General features: G+C 40.1%; 1 protein-coding gene across 14 annotated transcripts in view; it reads left to right on the top strand.

The window, feature by feature from the left end:
* The window catches only part of TNIK (TRAF2 and NCK interacting kinase), a 254,044-nt gene that overhangs the window by 183,550 nt on the left and 56,865 nt on the right, over positions 1-13,629 (top strand). For 8 of the 14 annotated variants that reach the window (XM_066601124.1, XM_066601158.1, XM_066601133.1 and 5 more), the window contains 3 exons: positions 3,492-3,656; positions 10,694-10,936; positions 13,431-13,537. In XM_066601124.1, the coding sequence (XP_066457221.1) occupies positions 3,492-3,656; positions 10,694-10,936; positions 13,431-13,537 (515 nt within the window). The remainder of the gene's footprint in view (positions 1-3,491; positions 3,657-10,693; positions 10,937-13,430; positions 13,538-13,629) is intronic. The other 6 variants (XM_066601116.1, XM_066601175.1, XM_066601193.1 and 3 more) reach the window with 3 other exon arrangements.

The raw sequence follows: 13,629 nt of genomic DNA, 5'->3' as shown, positions 1-13,629 counted from the left end.
GCCGCCAGAATAACGAAGCATCCTTTATCCTGGTACACCGAAGCACATGCTAGGATGGTCTCTCTTTTGTTCAAGTCACTATTTTATACTAAGGGTATTTCATGCAAAAAAGTTTGTATAAGTTCCTATACCTAAATATGGGGCTTATACAATTGTAAAAAATATTCACTGAAATTATTTCATTTTCCTATATCAGAAAAGCAGCCAGAAATGATGGTTTTGTCTGAACTACCATTTACTATAGTTAGAATTAGCGTGTGAACATACTCTGCTATGTCACTGAAGAAGATTGGCTGGTGGAGGTTAATAATGAGCCTTTCTTAATAATTTGTCCATTGTATGCAATACTCTTTCTTGTTGAAGTGTGCTGTGTGTTTATCTATGTATTGTCTTATTCTTTATTACTGATGCATGTTCCTGGCACAATATTCTATTCATTCATTGGTGTGGTGTGCATGGCCAGCCATAAAAGTGTACTACTGTGTCCTTCAGGGATGAAACTGTGTATGTACTCACCAATGTTAACTAGGAGTTTAAAAAAAGACTCACAAAAGTCCTGTATAACAATTGTCTGCTGGTTCTTCCTTTTCCCTGCCCCCCCCCCCCCAATTGATCACCACGGTGCATTTTTGTCCTATTGTTTTTCAGCTGTGCAAATTTCCGGAACCCTTTTTTTTTCGCCTGTGTTTTCTTCATCTTTATTTTCAGTGTTTATAACGTATATTGAAATAATGCAAAACTTTTCACTATACGGAGAATATCCCCCTGTGCCATCAGACCCACCCCATTTCCGAATGCTTGGCCCATGGCAAACAGCAGATTGCCCTGGGTCCTGCTATTGGCAAACAACTGCCTTTGCTAGGAAAGCCTCAGCCAGACAGTGTTTTACCCGGAAACGGCTGCTGTAATAGAAATGTTGAGTTATGGAACAGCCATTCACATTGCTGGGGTCGCCACTCTATTGCCTGATTGTTGTGTACTTAGCACGCCTTTTAATTATCCCAAGAAAAAAGTGATTAATGCAACCACTAAATATCCCCCAACAACATAAGATCAATGGCAGCACTTATTTTTGCCAACTGAAGTATATGGTCAGGTAAACAGACAATATAAATGATTACTAGCCTATCTCCTTGCTATGAGCAAATTATTTCTTAACCCCTTAGTGACGAGCCTATTTTTTGCCTAACAGACCAATCCATTTTCATTGTTGCGATGGAACCCTCCACTCTTCCACACCAGAAATCCCACCATTGTTTTTGAGTTTCACTTTCACGGTGTTTACCTTTCGGTAAAAATGACATGATCATTTTGTTATCTGGATCAGCGTAGTTAATGCAATAGCAAGTTTATATAGATTGTTTCATTTTTACTGGTTTTGCACAATGGAAACATGTTTTTAAAGAAAAACAATTGAATCTGCATCACTGCAGTCTAAGACCCATAAGGTCTTTTTTGCTGGAAGAGTCGTACTTTTTATTAGTACAATTTTGAGCTGCGTGTGACTTTTGAATTGCTTTTTATTACAATTTTGAAGAGGGTGAACAGAAGAAAAATAGGAAGTCTAGCATTAGTTTTAAAAATTTATTTTACGACGTTCACCGTGCGCGAAAACCAACAAAATATTTTCATTATCTAGGTCGTTATTAACGCAGTAATACCTATTATGTGTCGCATTTTCAAATTTCCTGTTGGTATTTTATCTATTTAAAAAGGGTTTTTATGGGGGAAAATGTGTATTTTTTTTACACTGGATTTTTTTCTTCAAACTTTATTGAACGTTGACACTGTTTTTTTAGTCCCCTTGAAAATGTAATTGTTCAATTGTTAGGATAGTACACTGCATTACTTATGTTGTGCATTCTACTATGACAGCAACCTATTAGACTCTGCCTGACATGGGGGCTAAAAGGCCCGATTACATGACAAACATAGAGGCTTTTGTCAGGCTTCCGGCTGCCATTGATACCTTGCAATCGCATTGCGGGTTGCTTTTGTGGGAAAGAAGGAGGCTTGTTCCCCTGTCATCTGCTTACATGCTGCAGTTGCTATTGATTTTGTCATGTAAGGGGTTAAACTATCAGGATCTGAGGTTTCTCCACTACTGGTGGTTAGAGCAGGAGCCTGGCTGTCAGTAGTCAGCCAAGCTATCTCCTTAAAAATATGTACGATGTGCAGGTTTAAAGCCAATTAGTGAGGTCAGTAAAATGGCGTATTGGCCGTCACTAAAGGGGTTAAGGTTCTTTTACACAGGCAGAAGGTTCCTACGAATGCACATTTCCCTAACGGTTTGCCCATATAAAGCTGCAGTCGACTGATCTCACTGATCAGTGCTAATCTACAAGAGAAAATCTCTCTATGTAAGGCCACCTGCACACAGGTGAATTTGTATTACGGAATCTGGAGCGGGCGTCCACCTCTGGATTCCACAAAAAATGCTGCCCATAGCATGGAATGGAAAAGCGTTTTGTTTTTTTTTTTACTGCACATGAGCGGAAATTACCCGCGATTTGTCTGCTCGCGGAGGCTGATTCACAGCATGCTCTAGTTTTTGGCGGATTCTGTGCAGACGGCTTCCATTGAAGTCAGTGGAAGCCATCCGACCAGTGGCCCTGCAGCAATCAACATTGCTGTGGGATCCCGCATACGGAATCCGACCCGTTCATGTGCAGACGGCCTAAGAGGACCCTTACTCATCATCTCTCGTTAACATTCATCTGCTGGGTTGCAAGTGCTCTTTAAATAAGACACAAGTTAATAGCTTTGTTTTTCCTTTCATTCTCTGTAAAGTTACATTTTAATGAGTTAATTGACAGAGCATAAACTTTTTACTCTTTAGATTGTAGGGTGCAGCAAGCGGGGCTTTCTCTGCCCGGGTCTGTTTTTAATTTTTAGTTTTGTGCACCATATTTATACTCTTTTAACATATACCCATAAACATATACAACCTATTGGGAACTAGACTCGTCTTGTGAATATGGGTCTTATGTTAAAGTTACCTTTTCTTATAGACTTACTAATTCTTTACGATTATGTCTAGTAGTTTTTTTTTTTTTACTTAGGCGCACATTTTAATTACAAACTTAATCTGGACTATTTAGAAATGTATTTATTAATAAAGCATTCTTATTAGAACTCCCAATGAGTACCTGCACTTTTTCATGAAGAATATCTTCACTGCTACCTCTTCCCACAATAGACATAACCATTTGTCTGCACTGCGTGTGGGCAGAGGATGCACTTTAGCGTTATGTTGGGCTGTTTCTACCTCTTTTCAAACCGGTGGTTTTATAATTGGTTCATTGATTAACTTATCCAATCCCATAAATAATGGTGTGCTTTTATTCTGAAACGATTTTAGTTTGATTCTTTAAGAATTACTTTCTCTAACGTGTATTTTTAATCACCTGGTTTGAAGGTGTGATCTAGCCTAGTGAAAGCACAAAACATGACTACTACTCTGCTTATTTGATTGTTTTCCTGTTGCATAGGTAGAGGAGCGATCTCGTCTAAATCGTCAGAGTTCCCCTGCAATGCCACATAAAGTAGCTAATAGGATATCTGACCCAAACCTGCCTCCAAGATCAGAATCATTCAGCATCAGTGGGGTACAGCCAGCACGAACACCGCCAATGCACAGACAGATAGACCCACAGGTAAAATATGAAGTATATAAAGTTGAACATCTTGTATAGATCTTATAATTTGGAAGAGTTTCACTAAACTTGCTTTATAAGTCAGATAATTGTAGTGTCTGCTATAGGCTGTTTCAAAATGGTCTTACCCATTTATGCTTCCGTATAGAATCCGAGGGGCCAGCAAAATATCACCAGCAAATACTAAATTATTATTAAAGTGGTCTTAAAACTTTTTTTTACATAAAGAACATCTTTGACCAGCTTCGGAGACCATATTAAAAGATATATAAAATAGTGGCAGCAGGTTCAAAGATACAAAAAAAAGATATTCACAATGCTATATTCCATAGGATGGAGAATAACATGATGATTGGTGGGGGTCTCGCTGTTCTCCTGTCACTGCAGGAGTCTCTTGTCCCACAGCATTGTGGCTTTGTGTATGCACATTTATTTCACATATTTTTAATTTTAGTCCCAACTTGACCGAACAGTAGTTTTATTGCTTATACAACATACTGCAATACTTCATTATTGCTGTGTAATGCAGTTATGCATGCATTCTATAAAGCCATGCTCTAGGCGGGACTTAATGGTCAGAAATATACTGCAGCAGACATTAGGGAGCATAAAGATCATTTAATTTGCTTGGTAGTCCCCCAATTCTTCCTGTCATCAGATATTGGAGGAAATAAGGATCGTGCCATTGGACATCAGCTGCCCAATCCTCTTGCTGCCGGTGCCAGAGGTGTCTCATTGCAGCTTTTTCTCTTCACTACAATCAAAATATATTATTACATTCATATGGAAATACACTACATTCAAGATCAATACCCTTTGGCCGCAAATGTATGTGTATGGAGAGATCGGGATAGATAGCTGTTGGATGACTCATGATATGGGCAGCTTAAGACTGAGGATGAAGGCAAAGAGAGCTTGGACTTTTTTCAGCAGTATTCATACGAGGTTCCTTACAAAGAAACCAGTGTAAAGTTCGCTAGAGGTGGCTGAATATTTAAATTGCAGATAGAATCCCTATACACATTAGAGCTTAGTTGTCCGAGCCTGCCAACTCTCCGGCAACAGAGCAGCTTGGCCATGGCTTACCTACCTGAAGACAAGAATGTTCGGCTGAGCCGAACCTTCGTCTATGAGGCTGCTGGGGGAAACAGCTATTTGGCACATGATCATTCATCTGACAGTAGTTGAATATGTATGGGCATCTTAAAACTGTTAAGCAGAAGTAAAATTGAATTAAGTTAAAAACAAAAGTGCTGAGTTGCAGGAATTTTACTCCCTGAAATATTAGCAAAACAAGGGAAGCAATTCTGACAATTTAGGCATAAAGTGTCATCAGTCATAATATCTTGTTGATTGTGCTTATTAAAGGCAACAAATTAACCAAACATGATTCATATGTTTAGTGATGACAGAGGCTGGAAAACTGCTTAATACTAAATAATCATTTAATATAGCACAAACCACTAACTGCACTCCTCTGTCACAAAGTATAATTTGGAGATGTAACCTAAATAGAGATGAGCGAACACGTTCGGCCCCGCCCCTTTTTCGCCCGAACACCGAACTTTGCGAACACTTCAGTGTTCGGGCGAAAAAGTTCGGGGGCCGCCGTGGCAGCGCGGGGGGGTGCGGCGGGGAGTGGGGGGGAGAGGGAGAGAGAGAGGGCTCCCCCCTGTTCCCCGCTACTGCCGCCCGCGCCGCCGCGCATCTCCCCGCCCCCCGGCGGCACCCGGACCTTTACGCGCGAACACTGCAGTGTTCGGCAAAGCCGGTGTCCGGGTGCGGATGTGTCCGTAACGGACACGTTCGCTCATCTCTAAACCTAAACAGATGACAGCAAAATGTGGCTGTGATCAAGCAGGGGTTCCAGCTGTCTTCACCAAGCACATGATCAACTATGGAATTCCCCGATATTGTTTTTTTTCTCTAATATTTTAAGATCTTTGTTTAGCAAATGCCAAGATCCACCAAAAACACGCCTCTGAAGTACGATGGTACCACTTCATATTGTGGGAGTACTCATCTACCAGTGGCTTTGGTGGGCTTGTGGAGATAGAGTATAATAATGCAGCAAAGTACAACCATATCCTGAACTTTGACTTTCTTTTCCATGAAGACTATAATCACAAACATAAAGCCAAAGCTATATCTACAGTGTTATGGAGTGGCCAAGTCAACTCCTGATGGAGACCTATCAACACAGACTCAGTGCTGTAGGCTCCTTCAGGGATATAGCCATAGGGTGCAGAGATAGAAGTTGTAGCCAGGCTCTAATCTCTCAGAAATCCCAAAGGCTCCTCTGCTACATAAGTAGACACCACACATGATAAATGGAACGTGTTAACTGGGTGCCCTTTTACAGATTTTGCATTGAAGCATCCAAGCTTCAAGCTGCACATCTGTTTGTTGCCCAGCAAGCATTTGAAGAGATTAAGGGTGCTTTCACACCTGTTCCATTCAAAGAGCAGGAGAAGGTAATCCCCGTGGCCAAGTGCTTCCGCCACTGGACAGAAGTGAACAGCGTTGGGTGGACCCTATTGAGTACTTGGATTAAATATATATCCCGTTATCCAACTTCGGTTGTTTTGGTTGAATCCTATCCAAATACATTTCTTGTTGAGCACAAGATTTTTTTATACTCGTTCCTCTGTTGCTTTGACCAAAACCCACCATTTTTGGATCTGTCCTGCGGCGCTCTTATTACCTCTGGATGCCCATGGGCACAAAACTCTTTTTGCAGGCTTGGACTTCAGGATGTGGTGACAGTCTTCCTGGAGGAATGATAAGGGTAACTTACCACACCGGGTAGGTTACCCTTATCATTTGTCTAATCTAAATTATTTGTATCTACTGCCATTTGCACAGGGTGCTATTCAACTATATTTTTCTTTTGGATGGAACCACCCTAAGGGCTCGGTCAGACGAGCACATTTTAAATGCATGTATAGACACGTTTTTAAAACAGATCTATTAGAACTAATGCTTTCCAATGAAAGTGGTCACATGTTCGTTTTTTACATGCCTTTTAAAATGCGCTTCAGGAAAAATAAGACACTTTTTTTGATTTGCACAACGACACAGTTTTTCTGCGAATCAATGTAAATTTGGCTGTTGGAAATCCTACTGTGAAAGCCCTTAAATAAGCCCGAGCTGCAGGAGAAAAAATATTAATACATCACCTAGAAGGGCTGTCAGCTCTGATGCGTGTTCTCCCCGGGTCCTTGGCACTATTCTTCTTCATGTTCTTCTGGCTGGGGATTGAAAAAAACCTGCCTCCCGAAAGCGCTGCTTCTGATTGGCTGAGTGCTCTGACCAATCACAGCCAATGACAGCAAAAGTTCAATTCTTCTGTAGCACCAGTACAGGGAAACTAAAACAGTACATGGTGCCTGTTAAAATCCATTGGCTAACAATGTATGGCATAAATGTACTGGGTCCTCCAGTAAGCAAAACACTTTGTAGTTATGTTATCTTTTGGCTACAGAATTTTCCCTTCCTCCTCCTTTAACTTCTCAGCCCCATCCTGCTCTATAACACGCTGCCTGTAGTTTGGATATCACATTTGAGCTGTCAGAAAACCCAGCTGATACATTCCCTTTAAATGGGATGTTCTCATCTGATTGCTCTTACATCTTATGAACCTAGGAAGAATGACTAGTAATCTAATTAACAAAGACCAATGGAATACATTTGCATTTTGTGCCAGTGATAATTGTGTCAACGGAGACGCACAAACCCAGTCCATTAAATTATTAAATCGGCATATTTGTTTGCACTTTGATGCCATGATTACTATAGTAATGCACAATATCCATCTCCGCATTCTGCTATTTATGTCTGTTATCTCAGTTATATAAACATACAGCCAAATGATTGCAAAATGAATAGGCTATCTCAGAAAATGACTTTACAGCCAACAACATCATTAGTGCTTCCTCATTCAGCATAATTGTTGCAAAATATAGTTTGCAATTTATAAAGAGAAGCAAAAAAGAATATCTACTTCCTGTCCTTCCCTGTTGGTAGATGAAACGGCTGCAGACAATACAATTTATGGGCTGTGTCCACAACAGAGCTGCTTCATGTATGTCCCAAGCGTTGCATCGTCTTATCAGTGAGAATCCAGCTTCAGATGTAATTCATTTGCAGTTGAAACAAGTACATTTCTTCTCTTTGATCTGTAGATCTGAAGAAAGTAAGTAAACACAAATCCACATTTCTCAGAGGGAAATGTGTTTCCTCATTTGCCTTGAGACTTCAAAAGTCATAACTGAGTGCAAACCACGGAAAAGTTGGATGCAGGGACCTTATCTATTATGAAGGTACATTTAAATAGGACCTGCCGTCTCTCTGGACTAATAAGAAATCCTGTTCCCCATAATAAAACAATTGTCAACCACTTTTCTTAGAATCTGCAATGTGCCATTATTTATAACTATTTTGACAATTGGGTGTCACAATTTGGGGAGGAGGTTCTTACACACCCTGATACTGTCCAATCAGGCCTGGCAGTGCCCAACTGTAAGGAGATACCCATTTAGTGAATATCTAGGAGAAATAACAGGAACGACACAACAGAGTTAAAAAGTTTCTTCCATTATTTTATTTTTTTTTACCTTTTTTTTATATCTCAAGCAACCCGTTCAATATATGTTCATTGCTTTTATCTTATTAATTGCATTTTGTAACTAAAATTAAAAGCAGCTGCCCCCCCCCCCACACTGCATTATAAAAGCTCAGATAATGTGTTATGACTATACCGACGAGTTTCTTGACTGTTTTCAATGACAACCAGTAAGAATGTGAATTTAGCTCTGGGCTATAATATAAACCCTAACTCAGTGCAGAGAAACACCAGCTATTAGTATTTCCATTATCACCATGTACCCCAATCAGTACACAGCAGCTATACGTATCTACAGTATACTAGACCAATGTGTAAGGAGTTGAAATACCATTTATATATATTAAACATTATTTTTAAAAATACTCAAATATAGTTAAACCAATGAGTCAATGCAAAGAGAGTGGAAATTCTGAGATGGGAGTTATGTGAAGACAAAAGCACCAAAGTGATCCACGAGAGTGCCATTAAATGGTCTGTCGCACTTCTAGCTGTTCTGCTGCAGGAAGCAGACAGCTCTGCGCATTGCACAGTAGCGCAGGTTGATACTACAGGCTGAGTCCCATTCACTTCAGTAGGACTCGGCCTGTAGTACCAACCTCGACCACTGCGCAATGTATGGAGCTGTCTGCTTCCTGCAGAAAACTGCTAGAATTCGGACAACCCCTTTAGGTAATATGGATTCAAACCTCACATTATTAATAAATCCATTCAGGTAAGTATCATAAAAGGCCCAATGGCTAAAAAAACACACCAAAGTTAACATTTAATTTGGGTTTCAAAGCAATGATGTAATGTGCCGAGGCTTCAAACCCCCCCAGACAATTGTATTTTGTTGTCTTACTCATTGATTTTGCCCACTTTGTGCTTATTTATATGAATTGCATAATAAGTAAAACAATCAGGGACATTTATTAACCGTTTTATGACAAAATTCTGTCATAGAAAAGCAGTCAAGTTTTATTAAAAAAAAATGTGCCTTTTCTTCTTTCTGCCCAGACTTCGCCACGTTTCAGAAAAATAATACCAGAAATATATGCGAGATCCGACCTGGTGAACATTTCTGTGTCAGGTACGGAGGTGTCAGTATGCACCTAATGCATTAGGAAGCTTACGCCTCTTCATGTATTAAATGCATTATGTGCAAGGGGATATTATACGAAGACTGGTGTTTGAAACATTGGTCTTAGTAAATTTCCCCAATGTATTTATAGATTAGGTTTCTGTATAATCCATAAATTGGTAAAAATATTCTTTACATGAATTATCTTATTTTGCAATGTATAAGACGCCCCCATGTATAAGAGCCCCCCACACACACATTCTCCCCCCAAATAAAAAAAACAAAACATAGTACTGTTCTATGTTTAAATCCCACTATAGGTCCCTGTTATACTCACTGGACCATCCTTTCCGTGCTGCCCGACAAGTCTCTGTAGCTCTTCACAGTACCCCCGCTGTCTTATGACAGGTTGCTGTTTACAGTTTGTTATGGGGATCCAGCGCAGGAGACAGAAGACAGATCAGGCAGCGCTCAGAGGAGATGGCTGCAGAGTAGACTGTGTTGTATGTATGTATTGTATATGTACTGTGTGTGTAATATATGTGTGTGTGTGGTGTGTATGTGTGAGGGTGCAGGCACACTCGCCTAGCTGCACCGCTGCCCTGCTTCGCTGCGCTGTTGCTTTGCACGCCGCTCCAGTAATGTCTTGAATCCCTAAGGGGTTCCGCACACCTGTGAGTGGTACCTTGCAGCTGACATTCGTGTAAGTTACATCCCGCGTTTAAGAAGCAGTGCGATTTTTAAGCAAATTTTTTTTTAAAAACTCATCTTATATACGTAAAAATGCGGTATACATAAAAGTTCCAACTTACCGTACTTTCTCACTTTGGCCTTATCAGGGTTCAAATGAAACCACTTGGTGTTTGATTATTTTAAGAGATGTTTCTGTGTACAAGTTTTGCTCCCTTTTTCAAGCCAAGCAGAGCGTATTATCACTTATTGTCATGATTTATCGGAAATACACTGGGTCAATCAGTTATGTCTCCAGGTAATTGGATTACTTGTCTACATCTTGTTGTTTTGTAACATTTAACTCCTAACAGCAGATTCACAGAGCATTACAGTCATTGTGAAAAGATGGCTTTAAAATGTTGTGCCTTTGGAAAACTGCTTAAAATGCTTTCACCATTTATAAAACATTTCCTCATGTAAGCTTTTGGGTAAAATCAAATAACTTGTTACGATATCAATATTATTTCTACCTTATTAGTACAGCTTTCCATTGTGCTCTATCTTCATATTGAATGTATCCTCTTCCTTGTTACAATGTCTTAACTATGTTTTATCTTTGCCACTAAATACACTGTTGCCTAAAGCATGTCAGTGAACTTATATTCATCATCTCTTTAGCAACTTCCAATGTTGGTGTCCGTGAAAACGCCAGGACCATCCCTCTCAGCATCTCAATCACTGCATGAACAGTCCGCCAAGGGCATGTCAGCATTCCAGGAAGGCATTACTTCTCACCGGCCTGAGATGCCAAGGCAGAATTCAGACCCGACCTCTGAGAATCCTCCTCTCCCTCCTCGCATTGAAAAGTTTGATCGGAGCTCTTGGTTACGTCAGGAGGAAGATCTTCCACCAAAGGTCACTGTACGAATCTTTATTACATTTTGTCAGTGTGTTCTTATGTGTGAAATACAGCATATTTAAGTTTTTGTTAATTAATTTAACAAATGCATGTAAAAATGCACAGCGGATGTTTAACTATATAGAGAAAAGGAAATTGAATTTTAAGTCTCATTGGGACAGGGGCTGATGGAAAGGTATGCAGCATGGTAGAATTAATGGGTGCTATATAAGTAATTAAGAATTATCTCAGAGTAGCACTCCAGTGGACATTTTATTGCATTCATAGACAGGTCTTATGACCATTAATCTAGAGGTGCGTTTACCTTTTTTGAACACTCCTTTCTGAAAATCAATCTCACCTTTATATTTTATCGAGTTATGCTGACCCCATGTATGGTGCGCCCTATATACAAACCATTACTGTGGTTTGTATATCGGGAAGGGGTCACTATCAATCTGTGTGAACCACTTCCTTTATTCTCACAGATGTGAATGCTGGTCATGTTCATTGATAATTAAGGCCCATGACATATGAGCGATAATCGTTGCGTGTAAACACCGCCATCGTTCACTGTTTGGCTGAAGAACCATCGTTCAGCCAGAGAGAGATAACAGGGATCGCACAGGTTTTCTGCACAGGAGTCGCAGATTACATTGTATTCTGCTGACGTCCCATGCGAGAACAATGGAGCTGTGTGCAAATCTCAGACCACATGCTATGGTCTTCAAATAGCTACCAGAGGCCCCTTTACACACAAATGAAGCTGATAAAGTGTTAATGGACATTAGTGAATGTGGATCCTGGAAACTACAGGCCTGTGAGCCTAACTTCTATACTGGGAAAGATCTTTGAACAAATTATTAAATTTGTATGCAAGTGCTAGGATAAAAATGCAGTTATTAACCAGAGCCAGAATGGGTTTATAACAAACAAGTCATGCCAGATGAATCTAATTTCCTTCTATGACAGAATCACTTGCTCAGGAAAATGCGATGGATATAGTATATCTTGACTTTAGTAAAGCATTTGAGAAAGTATCTTATACTATACTTATTGAAACAATGACCAAATATGGGATTGACAAGGCAACTGTTAGGTGGATTCACAACTGGCTGAATGATCATACTCATAGAGTGGTCATAAATGGCTGCACATCCAAGTAGAAAAATATATCAAGTGGGTACCACAAGGCTTTGTCCTAGGCCCAGTGTTGTTCAACATTTTTATAAATGATCTGGAGGAGGGAATTGATGGGAAACTGATCTGCCGACTACACAAAGCTAGGAGGGATAGCTAACACTAGGGAAGAGAGAGCACTCAAAAAGATCTAGAAAAGCTTGAGCAGTGGGCGGCGACTAACAGAATGGTATTTAACAAAGAGAAATGCAAAGTCCCACATCTGGGCAAGAAAAATGAAGAAAGCACATACAGAATAAGAAGAATTGAGATAAGCAGCAGCACATGTGAAAAAGACTTGGGTATACTAATAGATCATAGGCTGAACATGAGTCAACAGTGTGATGCAGCAGCCAAAAAGGCAAACACAATTCTGAGATGTATTAGGAGAAGCATAGAGTCAAGATCATGTGAGGTAATTATCCCCCTCTATTCTTCCTCAGTCAGACCTCATCTGGAATACTGTGTCCAGTTCTGGGCACCCCACTTTAAAAAAGACATAGACAAAATGGAGCAAGATCAGAGAAGAGTTACTAAGATAGTGAGCGGTCTGCAAATCCTATCCTATGAGGAACGGTTAAAGGATCTGGGAATGTTTAGTTTGCAAAAAAGAAGGCTGAGGGGAGACTTAAAAGCTGTCTACAAATATCTGAAGGGCTGTCACAGTGCAGAGGGATCAGCCCTATTCTCATTTGTACAAGGAAAGACTAGAAGCAATGGGATGAAACTGAAAGGGAGGAGACGCAGATTAGATATTAGAAAAAACTTTCTGACAGTGAGGGAACAGTCAATGAGTGGAACAGGTTAGCACTGGAGGTAGTGAGTTCTTCTCCAAGAGAAGTGTTCAAACGGAGGCTAGACAGACATCTGTTTGGGATGATTTAGTGAATCCTGCATTGAGCAGGGGGTTGGACACGATGCCCTGGAGGTCCTTTTCAACTCTACCATTCTATGATTCTATTTGTGTCCATTAACACTTTATGCAAAACAATCGCTAAAACTGTCAATCTTTCAATCATTTGAAAGATTGTCTTTACGTGTAAATGGTCTTTTAGGGAAGTCATACACATTATATCTAGATCCACTGATTTCGACATTCCCCAACTGCGGATGTTAGGAGAGATAAGAATCGGGCAGTTGGGTTTTAGCTAGCCGATTCTCTTGTTCTCCGGAGATTAGCCACAGAGGTGGCATTCATGTTTGGGGGACTGTATAACGGTTTCTCAGTGATTGTACATGCATTTATTTACAGCTCAACTATCTTCTGACACTATCTCATGACTGTGACCCTTCATCTATATATTCTTTGTGACTATCATTATGTCCTTATGCTTCCAGGTGCCTCAAAGGACTACTTCTATATCTCCAGCACTAGCACGAAAGAACTGCCCTGTGAATGGAAGTAATCTTGGAAGTAGACTGAGCACACAGCCTGTGAGAGCAAGGTGCACTGTCTTAATGAATGCTATTCAATTGATTTAAAGGTCTAGATCTGATTGCTTACATTCTTGTTCCAAATGAAATATAGGAGTCTTTC

The sequence above is a fragment of the Eleutherodactylus coqui genome, chromosome 1 (genome assembly GCF_035609145.1).
Source record: "Eleutherodactylus coqui strain aEleCoq1 chromosome 1, aEleCoq1.hap1, whole genome shotgun sequence".
NCBI classification, from domain to species: Eukaryota; Metazoa; Chordata; class Amphibia; order Anura; family Eleutherodactylidae; genus Eleutherodactylus; species Eleutherodactylus coqui.
Note: the sequence above shows the minus strand (reverse complement) of the source record. Positions and strands in the feature narration are given on the sequence as shown.